This window comes from Rattus rattus, chromosome 2, assembly GCF_011064425.1.
Source record: "Rattus rattus isolate New Zealand chromosome 2, Rrattus_CSIRO_v1, whole genome shotgun sequence".
In the NCBI taxonomy this organism is placed as follows: Eukaryota; Metazoa; Chordata; class Mammalia; order Rodentia; family Muridae; genus Rattus; species Rattus rattus.
The window spans coordinates 132,783,266-132,809,930 of NC_046155.1; the positions used below are offsets into that span (position 1 = coordinate 132,783,266).

The following is a 26,665-nucleotide window of genomic DNA, read 5'->3' on the forward strand; positions in this document are numbered from 1 at the left end:
TGATGTAGGCGTCACTCAGCAGTTTAATGATACTTAGAGATGCCTGTAACCTGTTCTACTGCACTGTAGATGTGTGCATGTAGTTTGAAGAACTATTACCGTGACGCCCTTGGAACTCCAGTTGCCAAGTGTGTGGCCATGAGTAAGTTTGAATGCTAGCACATTTGTTCTAGTACAGTCTGAAGAGTCCGAGTTAGAACTACATTTGGCTTCACAGGGTAATAACTGTCTTCTAAAGGGGACCCTAAACATGAGGCAAAAAACAGTGTTCTGTAGGAATACTGTTGGATAAGTCTGTAAACAAAGGAGAAATATTAATGAAATGAAAAACTGAAGGAGAAATTAATATAACAAAGTAGAACTAGTGGAAAAGAAAGCCTTGATAATAAAAGCCCAAAAATTGACCTCTGGCCTCCATACACACATGTATGTATCCATGCGGGGGGTAAGGGAAGAGAGAGAGAGAGAGAGAGAGAGAGAGAGAGAGAGAGAGAGAGAGAGAGAGAGAGAGAGAGATGTTCACTGTTCCCTTTCTCGAAGTGTTTGTGATGAAAGTCATTTTCCTGTCTGATCCCCATCTGCTCTTACATGATGGGGCTATTTCAGTCTTTGCTCCCAAGTCTTTTCTCTGGCTTTAGATTTTCTTAGAGAATTAACAAGGATTATTTAATGTGGCTTCTACAAGCATGGGCCAGATGTTGACTTTCTCTGCTAGTGTGTAATGAGAAAGCACACGGAGATTTGCTGAGCTTTTTATGAACAAGTATGTATTTTTTGCTAAGCCTGAGTAGGATTTGGTGGGTGGGGAGAGATTGAGATGGAAAGCACCAGTTTAAAAACAAAGCCAGATGGGGGCACACGTCTGTAATCCTAGCACTTGGAGGTAGAGGCAGGAGAATTGGGAGTTCAAGGTTATCCTGGGTCACATAATGAGAGGTCACATAATGAGACCGCATCCTGGACTATATAAAATCCTATCTCAAACAAGTAAACAAACAGCCTGTTAACCATTCATAGAAAGATACAGATGTGAAATTTAAAAAAAAAAAATAACAAGTGCCGTGAGGGCTAATCCTAGAGCCAGATACTCACCAGCAAAACTTTTTGTTATTTTTAAACGGTGACAAGAATGTGGGGTGCTGGCAGCTTCTGGATGATGTCGTTAGTTGACTTAAAAGCAAGAATCTGGAGTTTCCATCAGACATCGTTCTTAAGTTCTTACGTTCAAAGCCCACAGGCCTGAGTCCAGCCAGGCAGAGTGCAGGATGCCTTGTAGCAGAGACAGTCTGCTTTTTGGCTGGTGGCCATGCCACTGGACAGTGTGTTGTTTTGAGTCCTCCAGTCTCTACCTGCCACGCTGGGCGGTCATTAGCACATGTCCCTCCCAAGGATCTTCCTTTAAAGGAGACCTTTCACCTTTGATATGTCTGCCTGGAATCCGTGAGACGGAGTTTACCTACTGGTTTCCTGGTTGTTTAGAGGAAGCAAAACCGTGTTCGTCCATTGCCTGTTTCCTTGGCAATGTCTTTTGCAGATCCAGCTGTGACGTCACACCTGAACGCCTGGGATATGTCCCTTCACCGTGCATCTCTCCTCTGGGCAGTACCAGCCCTACTTAAGGGCTGTCCAGCACACGTCATGCTGAGCAGGTGCTTGCATCCATAGTTCCAGTTTAGTAGCTCTCGTGGACCTGGCCACAGGGAAGTTATTTAACCTAATTATCAGCAACAGGGTAATAGCACATTTGATAGCACTATTGTAAGAATTCTGTAAGATACATGGAAAATGCATACCACCCTGTAGATTCTTCATAAATAGCCAATCAGTATGAGCTACTTTTGTTCTTACATTAGTCTATAAAATAGTGTAGGGAACTGTGTCTTGATTTTTGTGCCCCAAAACACCCTACAGTCTTCTAGCCCATTGCTTCTGGTTTCTGGTAGAGATGCTGGAGTGCGACTGTTCAACCCAGCAGCAAGGAAGCCTTCCACTGCTCAATCCATCGTCCTCAGTTTGCTAACAGTCGTTTATGTCCTACTGAGTAGGGAGCATCTCATTAAATGATAATCCACTGTGAAACTGTGTGTGCCAGTACACATGCATGTTTGCATGTGTGCACACATATTCATAATCCAAGGACAACATGCTGGAGTTGGTGTTCTTTTACCACGTGGGATCCTGGGTTGAATACAGATTATCAGGCTTGAGGGCAACTGCTTTACCCACTGAGCCATCTAACCAAGCCTGTAAGAGACGATGACTATGGTGGTGTAAAAAAAAGATATAATGGAGTCTGGTGCATGGGTCTGTCTGTGTTCAGAGAAGTTAGCATGTAAAGGAAATTCATTGTTCTGGAAAAGTAGCTGAAGAATTCTTGTTATTTAGGGTGTCATAGAGGTGATTTAACATGATTTTGAAAGTCATTTTGGAATGATCTGTAAATTACTCTGAATTTGTTGTGTGGACCCCTGTGTTTTGTAGTACTGGGCATCCAGCTTATTGAGCTGTGGTGACTGGCGGACGTGGAAGGGGCATTTCGAGCAGGCAGGCTTGATGCTTTGGTTTCTTTTAGCCCCATCTCTTATCTAAGAGACTTTGCTACTCATCTCTAATAAGTAAATGGATTCTATACTAGCCAGGGTGTAAGTAAGTGGATTCTATACCAGCCAGCTGTATACAGCCCCTGCTCTGTCCTGGCATGCTTCGCTCTGTGCTTGCCCATGCTGCATGGTTAAGAGAGCAGTAGCCGGAACACACAGGAGCTTTTTGTTCCTGCAGCCATGTGGACTGCATATGCCAGAGCCTTGAAGGTGATAGAAAGGAGAACTGAGGTTTATGGAGGACTCCAAGCCTTTGCTGATTTCTGAGCACCACACTTTGATCTGTGAGGCTGTAAAAGGAGGAACAACTTGAGATGTGGTACAGTTCCTTTGAAAGTAACCTGAAGCCGGTGATGACGCATGCATTAATCCAAGCATTCAAGAGGCAGAAGCAAATTTCTATGAGTTTCAGGCCAGCCTGGCCTGCAGTTCTGTTCCAGGACAGCCAGGGCTACAACCGGGAAACCCTGTCTCCAGAAAACAAAGGAAACAGCCACCTGGACGGTCATTGGCGGCTTCAGAACCTGAACAGGCAGTCCGGCAGCTCTGTGTTTTGTAAGCTTCACACGCTGCACCTTTCTGCAAGGCTCTTTCATTGTTAATTGTTTCTGTGTATGTGTTTGCTTTTAGTTTTTTGAGACATGGTCTCTTTACATGTCCCTGGCTGTCCAAGAACTCACTATGTTGACCATTCTGGCCTTAAACTCAGAGATTCACCTGCCTCTGCTTCCCGAGTACAAGAAGTTTTTTTTTTTTTTTTTTTTTTAATGTTCTTTCATCTTTATTTAGCATACAGTATTGGTAAAATAATATAAGTAAATAATATTAATAAAAAGAAAATAAACCTTTATTGACTGGTAAGTAAGTAGTCTCTTTAAAGTCTATCATTTAGTGAAGATTTTCTGTATTAAGAATGTAAGGTCCAGGGACCAGAGTGACGGTACAATAGTTTAAAGCATTTACTGCTCTTGCAGAGGACCTGGGTTCAATTCCCAGCACCCACATGATGGTTCATAACCAACTGTAACTTATAAACTTATGCCCAGGGAAGCCAGTGCCTTCTTCTGATCGCCATAAGAACAGGCATAATGTGGTACAAATGCACCCATAAACCTCATACACATAAATGATCTAAATAAGAAACAACATTATATAGGTAGTGTTATTTCTATGTTCATGTAATACACACACATAACACACACACACACATATATCTATATAATGTAAAAACCAAGCTAAGCATAGGGGCTCATGACTGTAATCCTAGCAATTGAGGGGCTGAAGCAGGAGCATTGTCATGACTTTGCCACCAGCCTGAGCTGCTCAATGAGTTTCAGGTTAGTCTTGGTAAAACAATATAAAAACAGTCTCAAAGCTTTTCCATGCAGCAGATACTGGGACTTTGGCCTCATTTATTTAAAATGCTAGTCCTCTGGGCTTGGGAGTCTTGGCAGCAGACTGTAGTGTGGCCAGCCAAGAGCATGCTTTCCTGAGCAGTCAGAGCACAGCTCTCAGCTGGGACCTTGCCAAGCATGAAGCTGTCTCACCCTCGCCAGCAGGCTGTGCTGTGTCAGCTAACACGGCTAGCTAGCTGCCTGGCTCTCTTCAGGATCTATGCTCGTTTTCTGATCTCTTTACATTCAGAAGAGGGAGGAAAATGACCAGGATTTGCTGAGCACCAGTTACTGTGCACTCAAGTTTGGCAACATATGCACCGATTTCATGGGATCACAAATGTGTGAGCCATGACATTATCAACCTTATCGTACTGCAAAGGAAGAGACTCTGAATCAGGAACCAGTTACCAGGTGCGAAGCCAGGATCCAGTCTCAGTTCTGACTACAAACACACTAAGAGCATGCCATTGCTCGCTCGCTCGCTTGCCCTTGCTCTCCCCCTCTTTCCTTCTCCCCCCCTCTCTCCTCTCCCCCTCTCCCCCTTCTCTCCCTCTTTCTCCTTCTCTCCCCCCTCTCCCCCTCCCTCTCTCCCTCTCTTTCCCTCCCTCCTCAGATTGTGCTACTTGGAAATATTAAGTGGCATTAATATGTAATAGGCTTTAACACAGTCGTACCAGTTCTGGTTCAGCTGTAGCACAAGATTAGTATATACTTTTAGGGCATATGTAATGAATTAGAAGGTGCTCAGGGTGCCAGCCAGATCCTCTAAGATAAAGTGTAACCAAATAGTATTTCTAAGTGGTTAACTCGTCATCTTTCCCCATAAAGCAAGGAGAGAAGGCTTGCAAGAAGTAGCAAGTGTCAGTGTGTATTTAACTTTGTGGTGTGATGTCTGCATGCCACCTCATCTAATTTGCACAGAGGCTTTTGTGGTATATCAGCAGAGAGGTGCTTCCTCTGTCATGTCCCATTCTGTGTCCTTGGCTTGAGGGGAAGAATCATCATCTCCAGAGGCTATAGCCTCCAACTCGTTCTGTGCAATTAAAGTATGGAAAGGTTGGTACTCCTGCTGCATGCCAAAGAAAGTTCTCTGCTAATTGGCCACACTTGCCAGTGTGTCACTTACTAATAATGGTGAGAATAATACCTGTCATATACTAGAGAAGGCTCTGTTCCAAGAACCCTGCTTCACACATTTATAAACCTAGCCATTCTTCCCAGACTTAGGGGGTAGGTTTATGTGCACCAGTACACAGGCCCTAGGGCCACATGTCTAGTATGTGGAAGCAGGAGAATGAAGATTCAACCCCAAGCTGTCTGCCTCTAACCTCTACTCTCCTTTCCTAATTGTTAGTTTGCTCCGTGCCTCACTGTCGCTCTAGTGTGAGCCAGGAGTCTTTTCTTGGACCTCCTTAAGACTGTGGGGGCTCAGAAAGGCAAATCTGAGACTAGAGACCATTTATCATTTTGATGTTGTGGTGTTTTGTAGTCTTGGCTGCCCTGGAACTTGCTGTATAAACCATGCTGAACTTGAACTCATAGAAATCCACCTGCCTCTGCCTCCCAAGTGCTAGGGTTAAACGCATGTGTTCACCTATGGATAGCCCATTTATAATTTATTAATGAAGTTTTTATTTTAAACATTTTCTGACTTTAAACTCTGTAAATTTCTGTTTGTGTTTAAAAACTTCTGTCAGAGAAAATATGAGGAAACGTGTTTTGGTAGATTTTCTGTTGTTAATAGAATGTGGTATTGATCAATTAATATTATTTTCACCTGTTTTATACATGTAAATTTTTCTGGTTCACTAAGAGAGCAGTTTTCAGCTTTTTGGTACATACATATTTTATTACTTTGAATCTGTGCCACAGAATGATTTAAACTCCATTCTTCTCATATGCTCCGTACCCCTGACGATGAAGCTGGGGACCAGGCAGTCTGCTGTCGTTTCACACAGGAGCGGAGACACAGCCCGAGCCACGGTGCTGACCTCACAGCCACTGGGCTTTCTGGATTAGTGCTCCCCTCTTGTTTGTGTCTTACGTGTTTGCAGCTTCGTTTAGACAGTCTGGGACCTGAGCACTTGGTGATAGTTTTTCCTCTTGATAACCTTAGAGGTTTATTATTATTATTAATATTCACGTGCAGTGTGCTGAGTGCATGTGTCATGGTACATGTGTGGAGGTCAGAGAAAAACTAGCAGGCGTTGGTTCTTTCCTCCGGTGTGGTTCCTGAGGCTGACACATGGCAGCCACATTCACCCACTAATGTATCTTAGAGACCTTTCTTTTTCTCTTTGGTGTAAAGGTGAGCAAAAAAACTTTCGGAAATGGGAAGATAAATTACTGGCTACACATAAACATTCAATGCTAAAGTATTTTATACTAGACATAAGAATGGGTTCCAACTGGATTATTAATAGAAATACATAAAGGAAAGAGAAAGAGGGAAGGGAAGGAGTGGAAAAGGAAACCCCACAAGTGCTGAGGGAGGCAGATAAGGTGGCAGTGGCAGAGGCAGGAGGAGAGCAGAGCACGCTGAAGTGCATTAACATTCTGATTTTTGACATTTGTTTTATTGAAACATGGTCTTGCTAGATGTTCAAGCAGGTCTTGAAGTCACTGTGTAGTTTAGTCTTAACCTTCCTAACACAGGGGGATGGCTGGGAATAGTTTACAATTTTTTATATATCAGAAAACACTTATCAACAGTCAAATGACAACTGACAAACTAAAAGAAAATATTTGTAGTATGTATCAGGGACATGGAGTTTTCCCTAAAAAAAGAAAAAGATAAATTTCGAGAGCCTGATAGAAAATGGAGAATGGAGGTTTTACAGAAATACAATTTTCAATTGTTTACTTATACACATTTAGAAAATTACAATGTAAATAATCCTGATATTCTGTTTCGTAGCCATAATTAGTGAAGGTTTAAAACTGTGAAATGAATTGCCCCCTGTGGATGAGAGGCTGCTCTCGGTGCTGGTGGGGCTTGAGACTGACATCATCTCTGAAGGAACATTGGCAGTGCCAGAGTCTGAGCTCGCAGGCTCACTCCTCAGAGCTCATGCTGGAAAGACACATCTCCAGCAACTGAAATGTGTGTCTGCGAGGGTGAGCGTACATGCACACTTCCCAGACCCCAAGAGCTCCAGGTGATCTCCCAGTAGTAATGGGCACACCTGGCTCGTAGGCAGGTTTCTTCAAGAGAAGGAAGTGGACGCCTTGGAGAAGTTGTTAATTTCGGAGCTTTGGCAGACATTGTGAGCTAAGCCTGCAGTGTAGTGTGATGCCAGAAAGTCTTGAAATGGTCAGAAAAGCACAAGGACTTGTTAAAAGAACTTAGAGCAAGCTCACAATCATTCCTAATTGCCAAGACTGAAGCATTTGTGCAACAGGACAAACGGAAAGTAGTATTGGGTCTTTATTCTTTGCAGTAGAGAGGTCTACAAACCTATACTAGTGTGAAAGTATTTTAAAAGGATGACACTTCCTTACAGAGGAATTCCAGTTAGTAAATGTGGCCAGAAAAAAAAAAAAGAATGATAGAAAAATCACTGTTACATTCATAACTATGTCATGTTTGCTAACAAGATCCATGGTAAAATTATGGGCAATGTTAAAATTATTGGGCAAAATTTTGTGGAGACAGATTTTTCTGTGTAACTGGCCAGCCTGGAACTCATTCTGTAGACCAAGCTGGCCTCAGACTCAGAGATCCACCTGTCTCTGCCTCCTGAGTACTGGGATTAAAGGTATATACCACCACCAGCTCATATAAAATCCAGTTGTAAGGAATGGAGACAATGTATGTTTAGGCTGGCCAGTCACATGACTTTGTATAACATTTTTTGGATCAGAAGGGGGACATGAGGGCCCTATAACAAGACAATTGAAATTATCTGTAAAATGTCAAGCAAGTTATATGTAAGCAGAAATTAGATAGTCTATTCCTGCCTGGCAATTTCATCTACCATTTCAAACAACAAGGGTTAAATTTTCTATATCATATTTCCCAACACAAAGCCAGTATTTCAACTGCTGCAAGTTTACACTCAGAACCATGCGTTCATTTTTTTCTTTCAAAATAGAAATTAGGGTTATTTATGTTATGCATTACATTTGTGCTTCATATTGTAATAGTTAATTCCTATAGGAATCACAGCACCATTCTCTGTAATCCAGACTTAGGTCGCTCTCGAGAACTGCAGTATGTGTATGTGGATAACAACGTCAACCTGAAAGGCCTGCCCTCATACCTCTACAACAAAGTCATCGGCTGCAACGGGTAAGGCTGGCTTCAGCGGGCACGTGCAAATAGATGAACCAGGTTGGAAAGTTGTACTGAGTTTGTCTTTGGCCAAATACCTTTGTGAACTAAGAATGTGAGGAAACAATTTAGAACATTGTATGTTGGTTTCAGCTAGTAAGCCACGGGCAGTCCATGAGTTATTACTTTCCAGTCAAAAGAAAAAAAGTACATGTACATTTTTTTTCTCTTCTTGCTATATAAACAGCTCTACTTTGTCTTTACTGACAAATTGTGTATATTAAGTCTAGAGCATGAGGATTTCATGTGTGTCTAACTTGCCACATGTCTTAGTCAGGGTTTCTATTCCTGCACAAACATCACGACCAAGAAGCAAGCTGGGGAGGAAAGGGTTTATTCAGCTTACACCTCCACGTTGCTGTTCATCACCAAAGGAAATCAGGACTGGAACTCAAGCAGGTCAGGAAGCAGGAGCTGATGCAGAGGCCATGGAGGGATGTTACTTACTGGCTTGCTTCCCCTGGCTTGCTCAGCTTGCTTTCTTATAGAACCCGAGATACCTGCCCAGGGACAGCACCACCCACAATGGGCTGGGCCCTCCCCGCTTCATCACTACTTGAGAAAGTGCCTTACAGCTGGATGTCATGGAGGCATTTCCTCAAGGGAGGCTCCTTTGTGATAACTCCAGTTTGTGTCAAGTTGACACACAAAACCAACCACCACACCACACATACCATTATAAACTCTAGAAAGTAGAGGAATTGCCATTAATTTAAAAGATTTTTTTTCCTTGGAATATGATTGCAAGGACAATTTGCTACAGTATCTGCCTCTTAGCTAAGATTGTACCTATTTTAAGTATTTAGAATTCTGTAGCACAGGGGTTGGAGAGATGACTCAGCAGTTAAGAGCACTGATTGCTTTTCTAGAGGTTCCGAGTTCAATTCCCAGCAACCACATGGTGACTCACAACCCTGTGTAATAGGATATGATGCCCTCTTCTGGTGTGTCTGAAGACAGTGACAGTGTGCTCACATACATAAAATAAATCTTAAAAAAAAAAGAATTTCACAGCAGACATAGACCCTACTTATGGATCATGAGTTAAACAACCAACCAAATGCTTTAGTCAGAGCAAGAATCCCTTCTCTCAGGCTTTCAGGAATGTGGCCTCGGCGTCCCTCTAAGAGGAAGTGCACAAGCACCTGAGGTGAAGTGTCCCTGGTGGGCGGCGTGAGATGGAGGGGCTGACACACTCCCAGCTTACTTTCCTCACTTCAGCAGCCAAAGGGACACCTCTGAGATGAGGGAACCAGCACATCTGACTCCTCTTCTCACTCCCAGCAGGCTGTACGGTCTGACTCACACCCGTGTAGCTCAGCGGGAAGACAGGCAGCAACACTGAACACAGAGGATGCTGTCTCTGGGTAGGAGCTGAGCCTTCCCCTTAGGAAGAGGGCTCACTTGTCAGCCCAGGAAGCCTAGGTGAGCTCAGTCCGTGCAGGCGGACGAAATCCAAAACCTTCTTCAAGCAGGAACAACAGATGACATTACAGGTTTTAACTGAGTGGCTTTTCTAAAGCTGACTTTGTCACAGATGTGACACAGCATAATCATACCCCAGTGAATTCTTAAAGGGTTTTATTATAGCCTGATTCGTCCATGTGCTAAACAGACCTCCGTCGTCGTCATACAAAAAGATGTAAGCAAGCTCTCAACTGACCTGGCCCTCAGAAGCCGAGCTGCAGGGTCAGTTCAGCCTCTGCCACAGTTAGGAAATAGCTGTTGTGTAGGTATGGGTGTTGCTGACTGCCAGAATGTTGTATTTGAGCTGAGTAGAGAAAGTTTGTCTTTGAGTTTGTACCAGCAGCAGTGTTACTAGGTTTCAGGAAAATGCTAAACCTTTGGAGAAATAAACAGGAAAAAGATAAATGAAGTGTTAGTAGTCTGTGTTTTCTTCATATTGTTATGAGCTTACCTCATTGACAGTAATAGGACATGTATACCCAGTTTTATACTATTAGTATTGGGGTACGTGCAGTCTAGCTTACAAACAAACCGTGCTCTGTTTCAGTCTGCTGGCTTAACACTTTGAATGTACTTGTCATTAGACTCCTAAGCCATTCATCCTTAGGTCATTTAGCCTAATTTATGTCAAAAAATGATACTTGTTTGTATAGTATTTAAATGGCAAAACATTCCCCAAAATTCCAGGGGATGCTGAAGAAACATCCCACTTTCCCCTCTTTCTTCTACCTTTACAGCAAATCAAATGCCAGGGCCCCAGTTCCCAGTCAGGGTCTGGGTGGCTCCTGCTTCTCTGTAGGAGAGGAGAGGAAAGACACAGAGAAGGTCCTGACAGAATGGTGTGTGCCTGTGATGTTGAGCAAGGGAGCTTGTTTGAACAGAAATTTGGGTACCCTGTTCATTGGTTGGATGTCTAGTGATCAATTTCCCTGTTTGGTCACCACAAAGCACATACCATGATGAGCAAAGTGACAGGTGCCAGCCCTCATGGCCCTTATGTGCAGTTGGGGATCAGGGAACGACTGCAAAGAAGGGACCTGTACAAGATCCCAACAATCTCTCAATCCCAACCTCCGTACCACTCTGTGTGTGTGTGTGTGTGTGTGTGTGTGTGTGTGTGTGTGTGTGTGTCTGTCTGTCTGTCTGTCTGTCTGTCCGTCTGAAGTGGTTACACAGGCTCCATAGCATGCTTGTTGTCAGAAAACAACTCTGCTGTCAGTTCTTGCCTCCTGCCATATTTGAAGCAAGTTGTCTTTGCCACTGTGGATGCTAGGCTGGCCGGCCCACAGTTCCTGAGTCTCCACCCCCATCTTACCCTAGGAACACTGAGAGCACAGACACGTGCTGCTACTGCACCCAGCCCTTCCTCATTAGTTCTGAAGGTTTGAACACAGGTTCCTATGGTTGCAAAGCAAGCGCTTCATCCATTGAGCCATCTCTCCAGCCCTAACTTCGTTTTTGACATACTCTTAGATGGAATAATGAAAACAAAAATGAATATGAACTAATTTACTACATTATATATTTTGGGGCAAATATGTAGCAAAATCTCAGTGGCAAGGTGACATTGCTATTCAGTTAACCTGTTTTAAGCTAAGTGATGAGTGACAGCTAAGACAATATTGAACTAAATGGAGATGTCCAATTATTACTATAATTATTTAAACCAGAAGTTCTAACATTTAAAATTTTAATAAGTTATTTAAGGATTCAATGCACATATATTTTTGTTACCTCCCAGACATTTAGTGTAAAATGTTTTAAACTGCATGAATTCTAACTCAAAACTACCAGTGTTTAATAATTGTTGGGTAATAATTGGGTTTATTGTGAAGCATTTTCTGTCTTCCATCCCTTCCTATTGAGAGAGTGCTTCATTGTTACTCCTTTTTTTTCTTGTTGTGTTTTGGTTTGGTTTGGTTTGGTTTTTGAGACAGGGTTTCTCTCTCCGTGTAGCCCTGGCTGTCTAGGAACTCACTCTGTAGACAGAGCTGACCTTAAACCAGGATATCTCCTGCCTCTGCCTCTCTGCCTCTGCCTCTGCCCCTTGCCCCTGCCCCTGCCCTCTCCCCCCTCCCCCTTGCCCCCTGCCCCCTGAGTGCTGGGACTGAGGTGTGGACACCGGTACCAGCCTCACTTCCACTTTGAAATCTGTGGTGTTCACTTCTTAAAGCTGTGCTTCCCAACTTCTTCCATGTACAGCCTTTGTCCAGTTGGAGCTGGGATTAATGGCATGTGCCCTGTGCCCTGTGCCCTGTGCCCTGTGCCCTGTGCCCTGTGCATTAAATGGCTACGTCCCAGTTCATGTCTGTCTGCTGTTGGCTGCCACAGCTCTATTACTCTGAAGCAGCAATAACAGTTACTGATATAAAGAGCTTATCTGTGCATGTGGACTGGAATTGCTGGGTAGCAGACAGTATGCTCTTGGTTCATGTGTGTCATTGCATAAAATATTCCCAACAAACCTTGCGAGTTATCCCTCTTTGGGAAGTGAAGGAAGTTGTCTAAGAATCTCGGTAACAGCCATGCCATCATCTACTCTGAGCTGCTCAGTGGCTATACTGCAGCCACCTCCTTGTCTCTCTCCTTTGCCTGGGCTCACACCATGTGGGCTTGGACTTTTTTACTGACTCCTCCAGGGTCAAGTCCCTTGGAAACAGCTCAGGGAAGGTAGGCAACAGAATGGCTGACTCAGTCCCTCCATCCTGGCAGTACCTTGCTGCAGCTGGCTATTGAGGGTGAATCACGGAAGCCATGAATAGATGGATCTTAAATTTAACTAGCTTCTTAGTATCTAGTCGTGAATAGCAGGGGTGTCTGCTAAAAGAATTACCAAAGAACAAACTAAACCTTCTATAAAATAAGGGTGCACTTGTTTACTGTGAGCCTCTCCAGTGAAATCTGTGACTAATTACAAGAGACAAGAAGAGCCTTAAAGCCTGGCTTTCAGTGTCCTCCCCTTTTGTTGTTGAGGGGTTTGGGCTTGATCCGTGCAGAACCACTGAGGATGTGGGAAGCAGCAGCTGTCACAGCAGCAGTGACAGGAGGCACATTCATCAATGGTGCACTAGAATCCAGCATTCAGGAGCCTATGATGGCCATTCAAGATATCAAGTCTCCGAGGTGATCCACAAAGAGTGTTCTCAGAGAAATTCACAAATGCCTACCATACGAAAATACAAAACAACAAAACAATGAAGTTTAGAAAGGGGAATATTATCTTACTACATACATGTGTTTGTCAGGGTTTAGTTCCCACAGACATGGAGGCTGACAGGATCTGTAGGGAAGAGCAGAAGCCCCTGTCTGTGGTGATGCTTGGCTTCGTTCTTTTGGCCCTCACTAAGCACATGAGTTCTGCTGACCTTCCAAAGGGTGATGTGTTTTACTATTATAGATGTATACTATTATAAATGTTAATCCTATCTAAAAATATCTTCATAAGGACACCTAGTCTGCTGTTTGACTCAATACCTGGGCACTATGCCCTTGTTTGGTTGCCACAAAAAAATAAGACATTTGCCAAAATTCCACTTGACAGATGGCTGTTATTTTCCTAAGTCTCTGTTTCCTTACATGTGGCATCTCCTTCCTGTTGGGTCACCACACACAGATTATTGTAGCACTCAGTCCTCTTATCCTAACTCCTCATCCCAAGAACTGTGGACCCCAGAGTCCCCAACAGTTGCTGGGTTTTGTGTCATTTCCTTTTTCCTTCATACTCCTTAAATTTTAGAGGGGGTATCTGCCATCCTCTCTTGTTTCTTCTACACCCTCAATCAGGTTTGGTTTGGGTTTTGTTTTGTTTTGTTTTGTTTTTTTGAAGTTTTTTTGTTTTTTGGTTTTGTTGTTGTTTTTAATGACAAAATGCCTGAGTAGAAGTAGCTGAAGGTAGGAAAGGCTTGTTTTAGCTTATGTCTGAGGATATACAGTCCGTCAGTGCAGGGGAGCCAAGGCAGCAGGTGTCTGAGACAGCGGGCAGTCAGGAAGCAGGGGGAGATGGATGCTGCGCTCAGCTTGCTCTCTCCTCTCCATTGAGCCTTTACCCTGCCCATAGGATGGTGTTCCCACATGTAGGGTCTTCCCACCTCAACCTGATCCAGAAACGCCCTTAGAGACCTCCCCAGAAGTGTCCCTTGAGTGACTTTAGATCCTGTGAGGTCGACAGTCAGCATCAACCATTGCAGCTCTTTATAATAATAACCTTTAACTGGTTGTTATTTTTATTTTTTATTTTCCTGACTCCTTGTTGGACCCTTCTGGCAGGGTGTGGTCACTAACAGCTGTCTCACTGTACATCTTGGGATGAGGTGAGGTGAGGTTTCAGTTTCTAGGATGGTCGCTACCTTGTATTCCTACTTACTGTGAAGGAAAAGGAAAACAAAGATATTCTGTCAAAAGACAAGCAGGAACACCTGTCAGCAAACTGGGTGGCAGTGGGGGAGGGGTGCCTTTATCCAATAAAGTAGATCTTTGAAAACCAAGAATCAATATTATTCTTCATGTTAAAAGAACTGAATTCCAGGAACGTTTGGATGATGTCCAGATAAAACTAGTGTAAAGTTCAAGGTAAATAGTAAGCAGCAGACAGAATCTTCTGTAAGGCAGGGTCATCCGAGCCCTGGGACTGAGCCATGTAGCACTAACACGGATAGGAAAATCAGCAATAAATTCAAAAGCATTTGCTTGGGAAGTAAACACAGTGAAGATGGCACCCTGATTCAGAGATGGGCAGTTACTGTATTTGATAACACAATAGTTTGTTCTGTGTTATAACATGGACAAAAAAGAGAAACATCCACATGTAAACTAATAGTAACTAGAAGAAGCAGAGTCAGAAGAGTCTTGCGAATGGAAGGCTGGGTGCTTGTGGGGAGACTGCTGAGTGGGGAAAGGGACCAACTCTAAAAGGAGAAGATGCTCACCTCAGGTGTGAAAAGCACTTGCCAATATGAAAGGGTCTAAGAAATGATTTTTGATTCAATTGAGCAGTAAGCAGAAGGGTTGAGTGGTAGGCCACAGAAGATGACGTGTGAACGACCAGTGAACAGCCCCAAAGGTGATAAACTGGAAAGCATGCTGTGGATTTCCATCAGTCAGACCCTCTGGACTGAAGTGATTGATAGCGCAGTTGTGACTGTACAGCAACTGCACCCATAGTCTTTGGACAGTCCAGTTCACAGCCTCTGTACTTGCAGCCTTGTTTCTGTGGCTGGCAGTTCTCTTGGGGAATATTGTCTCCAGTCATGAAATTTCTGTACAGAAGAATATGTTGCTTTTATAGTAACGCCATGTGATAGGGAAAACCGAAAAGACTGAGATGAACAAAGTAAATTCCAGTCCTGTGTAAAAGACTTCTCTAGTTGTGTCTTGATGGCCACATGATTATGTGAACAGAACATTAGTGCTGTGTGATCTCGTTTGATTAAGGGGGCAAACTAAAAGAAAGGGTCTATGTCGCGCGCCCCCCCCCCTCTTTCTCATGAGTATAGAAAGTAAACTAAAAACAGCAAAATAGCTTTGGGACTAAGAGACTGGCGGTTGGGTTTGAAGGTGGGAAGCCTAGAAAACAATCGTTCACTTTTTTCCATTTTTTTATACTGCTTAACCCATGGAAATAAGTTATGTTATTTCTACCATTTAAATTTACAATAATAAATTGTTTGGAAGTAAGACTCCTGGCTAAAATACTAAAGGTCATGTGACCAGATGAACTAAAGTAGCTCTTTTGAAAAAGAAATCACTGAGTGAAATGAGTCCCTCTCACGTTTCCCTGCTGTGAAGTGTAATGACGCTCTTTAAAACAGATCAGACCCCTCCCAGATTATTAGTAGTTAGGAAGTGTGAACTCTGTGTTTCACAACCTGCAGAGAAGGCCACTGGCTTCTACCCACGCCGCATTCCGCACCTCCTCCACCTTGTCCAGACCCTCCTAACCCCCTCAGTCCCCCCCTCTGTGTCTGCAGTCTTCTTCCCCACTGTGTAATCAAGTCTCTTCTCTGTCCATGTCATCATACAGTTTGGAAAGCGACATCTAGTAGAATTAACTCCCTGACTTCAGCTAACCTCCCTGACTCAGCCTCCCACAACCCGATTCCCCTTTCCAGCCCCTGGAGTGCACACACAGCCTTTGTCTTCAGGCTCTGGCCACTGCTTATGGCACCTGCTCTTTATTCAGTGTGGCATTTTAGTCCAAACCGGAGAGCTCTCATGTCACAGTGAGCCCCTCTGAAACATTCCCCCTCAAAGTTCTGTGGAAAGACTCATTCATGTCCCCTCTGCCTCCCTCTCAGCGCCGAGGATTACAGTGGAACTCTTACGAAATTGTTTCCCAGTGAGACGAAGGAAGGAACACAGGAATAAACTTATAATGGGCAAAGGAATCAAGGGCCTTCCAGCCTGGTACCCTGTGTCCTTGTCTTTTTCTGGGCAAAATAAAAAAATATATTAGTAGTTTTGGTTTGCTTTTCTGTTGCTGTGATGAAAACACTCTGACCAAAAGCAATTTGGGAAGAAAAGGATTTTTTTTGTCTCACACCCCCCTGATCATGATCAGAGCAGGGACTGAAGCAGAAATCATGGAGGACACTGGTGTGCTCACTGTCCTGCTTAGCTAGTCTTCCCCACAGCCCAGGACCGCCTGCTTAGGAAGTGAGCTTCCTACAGTATGCCAGTCCCTCCCACCACACTCAATTGAGACAATCTCTTGCAGACCTGGCCATAGGCTAGTCTGACTGCCCTGTTCTTTGACTCTTCCCTCAGATGACTCTAGGCTGTGTCAAGTTGATGGCCAAAACTCACTAGGTAGGTGTAGTGCTCAGAGAACTGCCTTAGTTAAAGCCTTTAGCCACTGGAGAAGAAAGGAATGTAGGCTTTCAGGTACCTGATGACCTCAGTTGGGGGTATGGTTAGAGCAGCAGAAAGAACAGGAAATAGAGCATGGCTTGGCCTACTCAGGCGCTAGAAGAAGGGCCCAGGTTGTGGGAGAGTGAGCCATGAGTTAAAACCATCCACCTCAAGCTGACAGTCCCGGCCCATCTATTTCCCCACATGTACATGGAAAGACCCACTAAGTTACGGTCTGGCACTTTAAATGTATGTCTGTGGGCTTAGATTTCTCTACACACAAAAAAAATGTTAAAAATTTAAAGTAGAACATTATATCTCAACAGAGTACCAGACCCCACCCACCACCTGTCCCTGCTGTGGGGGATGGTGTGGTACATAGCATGACATGTGAGTGAAGGTCTGAGGACAACTTCACACCACCTTGTTTGAGATAAATCAGTCGTGTTCACCGACTCATAGTCATGCTGGCTGGCCTGCAGTCTTCCGGCAACTCTTCTGTTCCCATCTCCCATCTTTTGGTAGGGCCACCCTTGGGCTACAGATGTTTTTGTTTCTGTGTCTGGCTTTATGTGGAATCTGGGGACTTGGGTGGCGAGGCTCACTTATAGGCAAACGCTTTCCCTAGTCAGACGCCGCACCAGTACTTTCTTCACTCCTGAAAGGTAAGGCCAGCATGGTATTGTACTCTATAACCCCAGCACTTGGAGGCAGAATTAGGAGGATCCCTGTGAGTTCAAAGCCAGCCTCATCTACGTAGTAAATTCTTTGGACAGCGAGACTCTGTCTTAAGAAAAGAAAATTAATTTGGAAGCTTCCAGCAACACAAACTTGGTACTACAATGGGGGAAAGCCGAGTTTGCAGCAAGCTTCACAGATCTTCCGGGGGAGGACTGCTATAGAGGTAGCCATGCTGTCAGCGATGCACATGTACTCCAGCTGCTTCTGTGTCTCTGGCTAGGATTGAGGAAAGAGCCTGGGTCATCAACTCAGTTCGAAAGGAGGCTGGCAGCTCAGCCACCGTGAACTGTTGTATATGCCTTGCGAATGCCTGGTAACCTGGCCCGAAGCCTTCCCTCGTGGCTGATGCCCTGTGCTGTGTCTTATGCAGCTGTGGCATCCCCATCCAGTTGTCAGAGGTGAGACTGCTGACCTTCTCATCTGGGGAGCTGACCGTGTTCCTCCCAGCAGAGGTGAAGGCAATAGGCACAGAGAAGGATCACGTCCTACCGCTGCAAGAGCTGACCATGCGCAGTCTCCACCGCACCTACCATGGGCTTTGGAAAGGTGAGTGCGTGGGCGGGTCTGCTCTGCTGTCTGTCAGGAGACAAATACTTGGCCTTTCTCCTGTCTGTGTTGTTTTTCGTCTTTTTTTAACTCATGCCAGCATGCACATTTCACACTAAATTTGCCATCTTAACGAAGTTTAAAGTTTCCTGGTATTGAGTATGTGGTCTTCCTGTTTCAGCCCCCGTGAAGCTTGTCCTGTGGTCATACACCACTGTGCAGGGCTGGGGCTTTTCTTTAAGTTTTAATATTTTCAACATTGGTTCCTTTGGCATCCCCTGCAGACACACAGAAGCATTTATTAAAATGTGGTTTTCATTGCAAAGGACAGCAGTTCCCAGAGAAACTATAAGGTAGAAAATCTCCTGTGAAAGTGTGTGTGGTTGACGTGAAAGGCTGACAGTGGGGAAAGAGCCAAAAATCTCCTCCAGAAGAGAGCTGGGCTTGACCTCTCTGTCTCCTGGGATCCAGCAACTGTAAGAAGAAATCCCAAAAACCTTTGTCAGCTTTCGCAAGCAAGCCGATGCTTGTTTGGAAAGGGTCTAGATTGTACAGGCATTGTTCGGCACATATCAAAGGAAGCACGGAAGGAAGCACTGGCTAGGGCTGGGGCTGAGCTCAGAAGCAGAGCATGTACCCAGCCCCAAGACCTATCCCAGTGCCAAAAGAAAGGGCCGGAGAAAAGGAAGCAAGAGTGAAAACGCAACCAACTGACCAGTACTGCAAACATGTGTGCTTATGTGTCTCTGTGTGTGTATGTGTGGGGTAGGGTACTCACAGAAGAAGACATCACATTCCCCAACCACTTGACACGTGTGCTGGATCTCCAGCTTACCAAGTGCTCTTAGCTACTGAACCACACACATGTTTTTAAAGCTGCTAAATGCTTTGACTCTGCATTTGGAGAGGGACCATGGAGTTCAACTAAAACAAAACCAACTTAACTTTCCAGGAATATCTAGTTAGTCCAAAATTAAGCTTTTTTTTTTTTAAATGCCCTCCTTTAATTCTTTTTTAAAAATGGAGGGGGAGTTAGTTCTCCCACCATGTGTGTTCCAAGATCAAACTCTGATCTCCAGGTTTGGCGGCAATCACCCTTATCTACTAAGCCATATTGCTGGCCTGTAAGCTGGTTTTTGTTTATCCTTTTTGTTTATACAGAACAGAAAAATTTAGTTATTTACTCATATAGACATTATATTTTGGATATTGATTATCTGGAAAGTTCTAAAAGACAGTTTCTGTGTCCTTGCCAGGATTAGCTTGTAAACTTGAGATGTCACCTCAGTTTGAACATTCCTCCCTTCACTGCATGGCTAACGTAAGGATAAAAACTTGTCACAAGATTGCCTGGGTAACTGCAGTGGCTCCCTCTGGGCGTGTCCTCTGCGCGGCTCAGACTGGGCTGGAAGACTGAACAAGTTTCCTTATTTTCTCCCCTTCCTCGACTTCTAGCCTGTGATACTTTGAGTATCAGCCTTTTCATTCTCAGGCTCCCGTCAGTGTTTAATCCACAGAATGGCTGATGGCTCTGGGAGAGCTTAAGGCGGCTGCTGTGGGTCTCCAGACCTCACCCTCCCTTAGTTCTCTGACTCAGGAAAGCCTGCTCTGCCGTTTTGATCCTTGTTCCTAAAGACTATTTGATCTAATTCTTTCCTTGCCTCTGCCTCAGGACAGCTTCTAGCTGCTCATAAAAGAGTGGATTTTCATTTTCCTTTAGTATCAAAAATATAAAAACACCTTTCATTTCCTAATAATGTTAGATTTTTATTGAACGTCTATCAGATAACAGAATTTTCAACATGATGTACTTTTAACTATTTGAACTTCCTTGGTAACAAAGAGAAATTTCAAACGTCTAGTTTAAGGAAATAGGATTTTTCACTCATGTGCCTGATTTTTTCTCTTCTGTTTCAGATCTGAACTTTTTGTCTCCAATCTCATTACCCAAAAGTCTCCTGGAGCTGCTGCACTGCCCCCTGGGGCACTGTCACCGGTGTAGTGAGCCCATGTTTACCTTTGTCTACCCTAAGCTCTTCCCCTTGAGAGAGACGCCGATGGCAGGCCTGCACCAGAGGTAATGAAGCCTAAGTGGGCACTAGGGCTTCACTAGGGCCAGGGTGCAGCATGGGAATGAGGGGGTGCATGGCGGGGATGCTGAGTCTGCAGCTTAAGGAAGCTAAATCAGTGGTTCTCAACCTGTGGGTTGGAACCCTGTGGGGTTTCAAATCACCCTCTTCCAAAGGGGTCATCTAAGACCATCAGAAAACACAATTTATAGGCTGATTCCTAACAATAGCAAAATTACAGTTTTGAAGTAGCAACGAAACTTTTTGTGGGGGGAGGGGGTGTCACTACAACAGGAGGAACTGGATTAAAGAGTTGCAGCATTAGGAAGGTTGAGAACCCCATGGGCTGAATGAAACCTGTTCATTTTCACTACTGCAAGAGAGCCTGGCTGCCATCCCTAGTTTGGGCTTTGGGGCAGGCATGTCGGGGGAGCGGGTGCAGAGCACAGACGCACAGCTGTGTGTGTTGTTCGCATCAGCTCATTCCTTCTAATTCACCCTGCATGTAAGGGAGGGAGCCTTTGTGTAAAGAGAGCCCAGCCTGTGTTCACCTGGCACAACTGGAAGTGTGTGGCCACACTGCGCATGAGCGCTGGGTCGTGCTCTGAGTCTATCTCTTCCAACAGCATTCCCATACCACTCTGTATTTCTTAGCAGAGGGCTTTGCATTCATGGAGAATGTTCACTAAGTAAAATCCAGAGCCAAAACTGTTACTGACAGCAAGAAGGCCAGACAGTGAAGAGCGGAGCATTGGAAAAGTCCCCCGTGTGCTTGGCCTTGACTTACGGGCTTTCATGTTTGGTTCCCCCCCCCTCCTCCCTTTGAGACAGAGTCTGAAATTAGCTGTGAGTAGAGGATGGCCTCTCCCTCCTACCTCTGCTCCCAAAACTCTGGGATCGCAGACACGCATCACCACGTCCAGCTTAAGTTTGGGTACCTTAAAGCTAAGAAATTTAAGGAAGTATGCTCTCACTTGACAGTGGAGTTCAGTTGGGGAACTTTCCAAATGTGGGAGCTTCTCACTCCCTGTCAGTGCCAGTGTGAGTTCCATTGCAGTCATTTTTGTATGAGATGGAATCTTGTTATGTAACAGCCCAGGTTGGCCGCAAACACGGACTTTGTGTCTCAGCCTCCTGAGGGACGGTGGTAATGGCGTGCCCACAGCAGCCTTGGGATCACTTCCTGGAACCTGTCCCCTGCTCCTCTACTGCCCTTTCCTCCTCTTTTCCTCTTTCTCTTTCCCTTCTTTCCTTTCTCCCAGGGCTGGGAACAGAGCCCATGACCTTGTGGGCAAGGCATCCACCCAGCCCTGTTTCCGTTTCTTAATCTAAGTGGATAAGAGATAGAAGGCAAAGGCTTTGCACTGACTGCCTGGGCAGCCTGCCAAACTTCCCTGAGCCTGAAAATGGGGACAGAACAGTCTGCTTGTGGACCAGAGCTGTGGGTGACAGATGAGGAAGGCAAACGCCTGGCACATGGTCGCCATTCAGCAAATGGAGCCACCTTTCCTGGTCTCTGCCTGCCCCTCTCCCAAGCTCTGCTGCTTTCCCTTGCCCCGAGTAATCCTGTTTGATACACTGTGGGTTCCAATTTCAACAATTTTGTATTTTTTAATGTCTTCTGTGAACCTCTTCATTTTGATGCTTGTTCTTGGGAAAAACAAACAAGCCCCCAGTTCAAACCTGTGCTGTTTGTTTTACTGCATAGTGTTCAATGGCTGTCCACACATATGACACTGTCTACCTGGACATGGACATAGTGTTCATGCTGTCCACACATATGACACTGTCTACCTGGACATGGACATAGTGTTCAACGGCTGTCCACATATATGACACTGTCTACCTGGACATGGACATAATGTTCAACGGCTGTCCACACGTATGACACTGTCTACCTGGACATGGACATAGTGTTCAACGGCTGTCCACACATATGACACTGTCTACCTGGACATGGACATAGTGTTCATGCTGTCCACATGTATGACACTGTCTACTTGGACATGGACATAGTGTTCAACGGCTGTCCACATGTATGACACTGTCTACCTGGACATGGACATAGTGTTCAACGGCTGTCCACACGTATGACACTGTCTACCTGGACATGGACATAGTGTTCAACGGCTGTCCACATGTATGACACTGTCTACCTGGACATGGACATAGTGTTCATGCTGTCCACACGTATGACACTGTCTACCTGGACATGGACATAGTGTTCAACGGCTGTCCACATGTATGACACTGTCTACCTGGACATGGACATAGTGTTCATGCTGTCTACACGTATGACACTGTCTACCTGGACATGGACATAGTGTTCATGCTGTCCACACATATGACACTGTCTACCTGGACATGGACATAGTGTTCATGCTGTCCACACGTATGACACTGTCTACCTGGACATAGTAGCAGACCCCACAGCCTGAGGCTCAGACCCCAAGGTTGTCCTTCCCCTGTGGAAAACACTCAGAAGCCTCAGCTAGCTTGACCCATGCCTCTAACTAGTGGGTACAGTCAGGGCTCCCCCAATCCATTCTTTGGGTTCAGTTCATTTATTTGAACAGCTCACAGAACCCAGGGAATATGTAAGCCACCTTATTGTAAAGAACACCACAAGAGTACACAGGCAGGGATGCTCAGAACAGTCCTGGGGGAGAGGTGTGGCATACCCTCCCTTGGTGTGTCAGCCTCCCAGAATTCCCCTGCATTCACCTATCTGAGAGCTCCTGAACCTTGTCTTTAGGGTTTCGCCATGTGACATGATTGCTATAGACCAGGTATGGGGATCCAACAGGGCATGTCTATCTCAGCATTCTTCTTGGCCTCTGTGTACACGTGTTATTCCCTTTGGTCCTCTGCAATGAGGAGGGTCTTAAGACACATTGTGAAGTACTAGGGGCTGGGGCCACTTATAAGGAATTTGGGAGAGATAAAATCTACCCATAATGATTTCTAGGACACTTGAGATAAGAAAGACCAGCAAAAAAACACCCTGGAAACTTTACTTTTTTAAAAAAATAAACATTTTAAACTTACTCTTCTACAATTGCATTATGTGTGTGCATTGTACTTTGATAATATACTCTTCCTTCGTCATCTTAACCCTTCCCTCTACTTCTAACCCCTTTATCTCCCCAGATCTTCCTATGCTAATGTCCTGTGTGTGTGTGTGTGTGTGTGTGTGTGTGTGTGTTGTGTGTGTGTGTGTGTGAGAGAGAGAGAGAGACAGACAGACAGACAGGCAGGCAGGCAGACAGTCAGACAGACAGACAGACAGACAAAAGACAGTATTTAATTAGAATTCCTTGTACAGACATGGGTGGGAGATTATTTCCTTGAGGGGCAACATAAAGGATGGTGCCTCCATCAACTTGAACTATGACACTCCTCCTCTCCAGTAAGTGACATCATTCCTCGGGGAGGTGTGAGGTTCCATAAGCTCCTTTCTATTGGTGATGGAATGTTGATGGGCTCCGTCCTGTACAGATTTAACCACCACTGCTGTGAGTTCATGGGTGTGACCACTTAGTGTTTCATAGCGGTCTTTCGTGTCCTCTGGTGCTTCAGTCTTTCCACAGTGCCCCATATAGGGCTTGACACTCAGCGTCTTACTCTCAATGCCTTGACCAACTCTAAGGCTCTGCTAACCATTTCCCACTGGAAAGAGGAGCTTCTCTGACCAAGGCTAAGAGCAACAGTGACCTATGGATATAAACCTATTTAGAGACAGTTTGACAGCACGTCACCTCCTCCATGGGTTCAGTTCATCTTCTAGGATGGCTCACAGCTGTGAGAAGCACTTCACTTATGTTTCTCTGCTGTAATGGAGACTCCCGATGAGCAGCCAGGGGGAAGAATTGCAGAGGGCAGGGCATGTGGGAAGTGCACCTAACCACCATGCCCTCTGAGGTCCTCGGCCCTCTAGTACCACATCGTCCACTCTCTGGAAGCTCTCCAAACCCAGTTCTTTCCATTTCTAATGTACTTCATAGACGGAAGTGATGAAGTCATTGGCCACTGGGAACCAGCTCAGCTCAGCACTTAGGCTCTCCCACATGACTGGTGATGGGGTGGGGCTGAAAGGAGGAACTGTGTAATTGTACACTGAGGGGCCAGCCAGGTTATCAGCATGCAGACAGTTCCAGAGGGTTTAGGATCATTGTCAGAAAAGGAACTGGAAGATCATGTGTAGTTCCAGAGTGTTACCCCCAAACATGCATTTCATGCCTTTCTCACAAAATAACTCACTCCGTTCCAATGTGTATAAAAGTTTTTGTTTCCTATAAGCCCAGCTGGTCTCCATAGTCCTAGGATCACAGACATGAGCCAACATGTCCACCCAGACACAACCCATACACCTAAAGACACATGATTTTTGAAAGAGAACTCAAAAATAGGCACTGGAGAAAAGACAGCATCTTTAACAAATGGTCCTGGTCAAACTGCATGGCTACATGTAGTAGAATGTAAATAGATCCATATTTATCACCCTGCACAAAGCTCAACTCTAAAGGGATCAAGGACCTTAACATAAGGCTGCACACCCTGCATCTGATAGAAGACAGTGAGAAGTAAATAGCCTTGAGCTCACCGGCACAGGAGAAGACTTTGTGAGCAGGCACTAAGAATGACAGTAGAGGGGATTTCACGTCTGGTTACAAAGGACACCATCATTCAGGTGGTGGCAGGCTACAGAATGGGAGAAGAGCTTTATCAAGTATGTATCCAATGGGATTAATATCTAAAATAGAAAAAAACTTAAAAAAAAAAAAACCCTGAACATTAGAAAATAAAAAACAACCCAATTTATGAAACAACTAAATACTTCCCAAGACGAGGAACAAATGGCTAAGAAACATTTAAACATTAAACGCCTTTGGCATCAACTCTTAAATGTACACATTCTTGTCTTAAAAAATGTTTAAATTAGATATGAGCAAAACTTAGTTTATTACTCTTTCTAGGCAGAACTCCATCTGCAAACAGGACAGCAGGCAGTGTCTCCATTCCTACTGTGTGATGAGGGGCAGGGAGAGACTACACAGCATCATTTGAGATGAGAGAGCGTTTGATGAAAAGAAGGATCCCAGGTTCTAACAAGCTGAAGCCCCAAAGGCTTCCATGCTCTGTCTTCTTGGTCCCCCTAGCAGGACGGCCCCACCCCTCGGGCTTGGTAAGCCAAAGAATTGAAACAGGATGATTTTTTTTTTTTCTTCAGGCACAACATGCTTGCAGCCAGATAGCTCACAAGCCCATTCTGACCCATGAGACCCAAATGTCTTACAGTTCCCCTCCATCTTCCTCTTTTTTGACCTGTCCAAACCAAGAGAGCAGCGTTTCTGCACACAGCCACACAGTTTAACCAGGACCGTTTATTGAAGATGCTCTCTTTTCTCCAGTGTCTATATTTGACTTCTCTTTCAATTTGATCTCCTTAAGGAAGGTTTCCCCTCCACACCATCCATACTCAACATCTGATTCAAGAAACCTCGAGTTTTCTAAATCTTCAAGGTTTGCTTCATTTTTGGTTAACAGAATTCCCCTGCTTTCTTTCTCTCCCTTACATCTTACTGTGAGAGACAGCAAGTCAAGTGGTGCCCTGGCACCTGGCTTAGAAACCACAGAGAAGTCATATTCTTACCTCTAAGTTCTGCTTTCTGTCCCAGAGAATGTGACTCAGTCAAGGCAGAGAGCAGTCCATGGTTTCCAGGGCCATGTTGTTATGTCATGGGGAGTTAGTTCACTCAACACTCGTGTCTGCCAGCATTGTGTTCAAGGCACCTCTGCATCCCTAAGATAGTAAAAATGCCCTCTGTAGCCCCCATCTTTCCTCACCACATCCTCCTTGTTTCTGTCAGTAGCAGTTTCAAGCAGAATAGGCTTTTTCTCTCATGTACTTCAAAGCCTTCTAGCCTCTGTTAGTCAGTGTGGGTGCCATTTCCACATTCCTGGGCGTGTGTATTATAGCAAGCCATCCCTTTACTGGAGCAGGTTCTCAAGAGATTTTCATTTTTCCTCCCAGATTGAGAGAGAAAGGTTGACTGATTTCAAGGACAATTGTGAGGGCCACTACCCAGACCTGCACGGTGGGACTCGGTGCTTCAGAGTAGCAGCCCAAGGTCAGACAGGGTCTGTGTCTTGGGGAGAGTGTCTTCTACAGCTTTGCTCTTAAGATTAGTTGGAAGAGGCTTACCTATTGTATGGGAGGGAGTGATCTTAACTCAGAGTCTATTAATTTAAATATTAATCACATCTTTAAAACAGCAACATTGAGATGGATTTGCCCGAACAATGGGGCCCATAGCCTAACCAATTTGCCATAAAAGCAGCTGTCACCAGCTTTAAAAGTTCTCACTTAAATCACCAGGATACTTGAAACAACTGCCTGTGTGGTTCTTCCATAAATACTGTGTTAAGTTTGACATAGCGGACAGTACAAAGTACATTTGAGTTTGTGTGGCTAACAGCTCTGCTTTTGTGCAGCTGGGCCCTGGGGGTGCAGTGCAAAGACCCAGAGTCAGGAGCTCCAGCTTTGGAGATGAATGGTCGCCTGCAGTCCATTTCTTCACACTGTGTGACAGTCTCAGGTGCCTCCTTGTCCAGCTACTGCTAAGCTGAATCATATGCCTCAGCACGTGGTCCAGCATATCTGTA

At 44.8% G+C, this 26,665-nt stretch overlaps 1 protein-coding gene across 1 annotated transcript in view; it reads left to right on the forward strand.

The window, feature by feature from the left end:
• The window catches only part of Lrrc28 (leucine rich repeat containing 28), a 120,649-nt gene that overhangs the window by 82,657 nt on the left and 11,327 nt on the right, over nucleotides 1–26,665 (forward strand). The window contains exons 7-9 of the mRNA XM_032893428.1: nucleotides 8,186–8,288; nucleotides 17,755–17,930; nucleotides 19,848–20,007. Of these exons, the coding sequence (XP_032749319.1) occupies nucleotides 8,186–8,288; nucleotides 17,755–17,930; nucleotides 19,848–20,007 (439 nt within the window). The remainder of the gene's footprint in view (nucleotides 1–8,185; nucleotides 8,289–17,754; nucleotides 17,931–19,847; nucleotides 20,008–26,665) is intronic.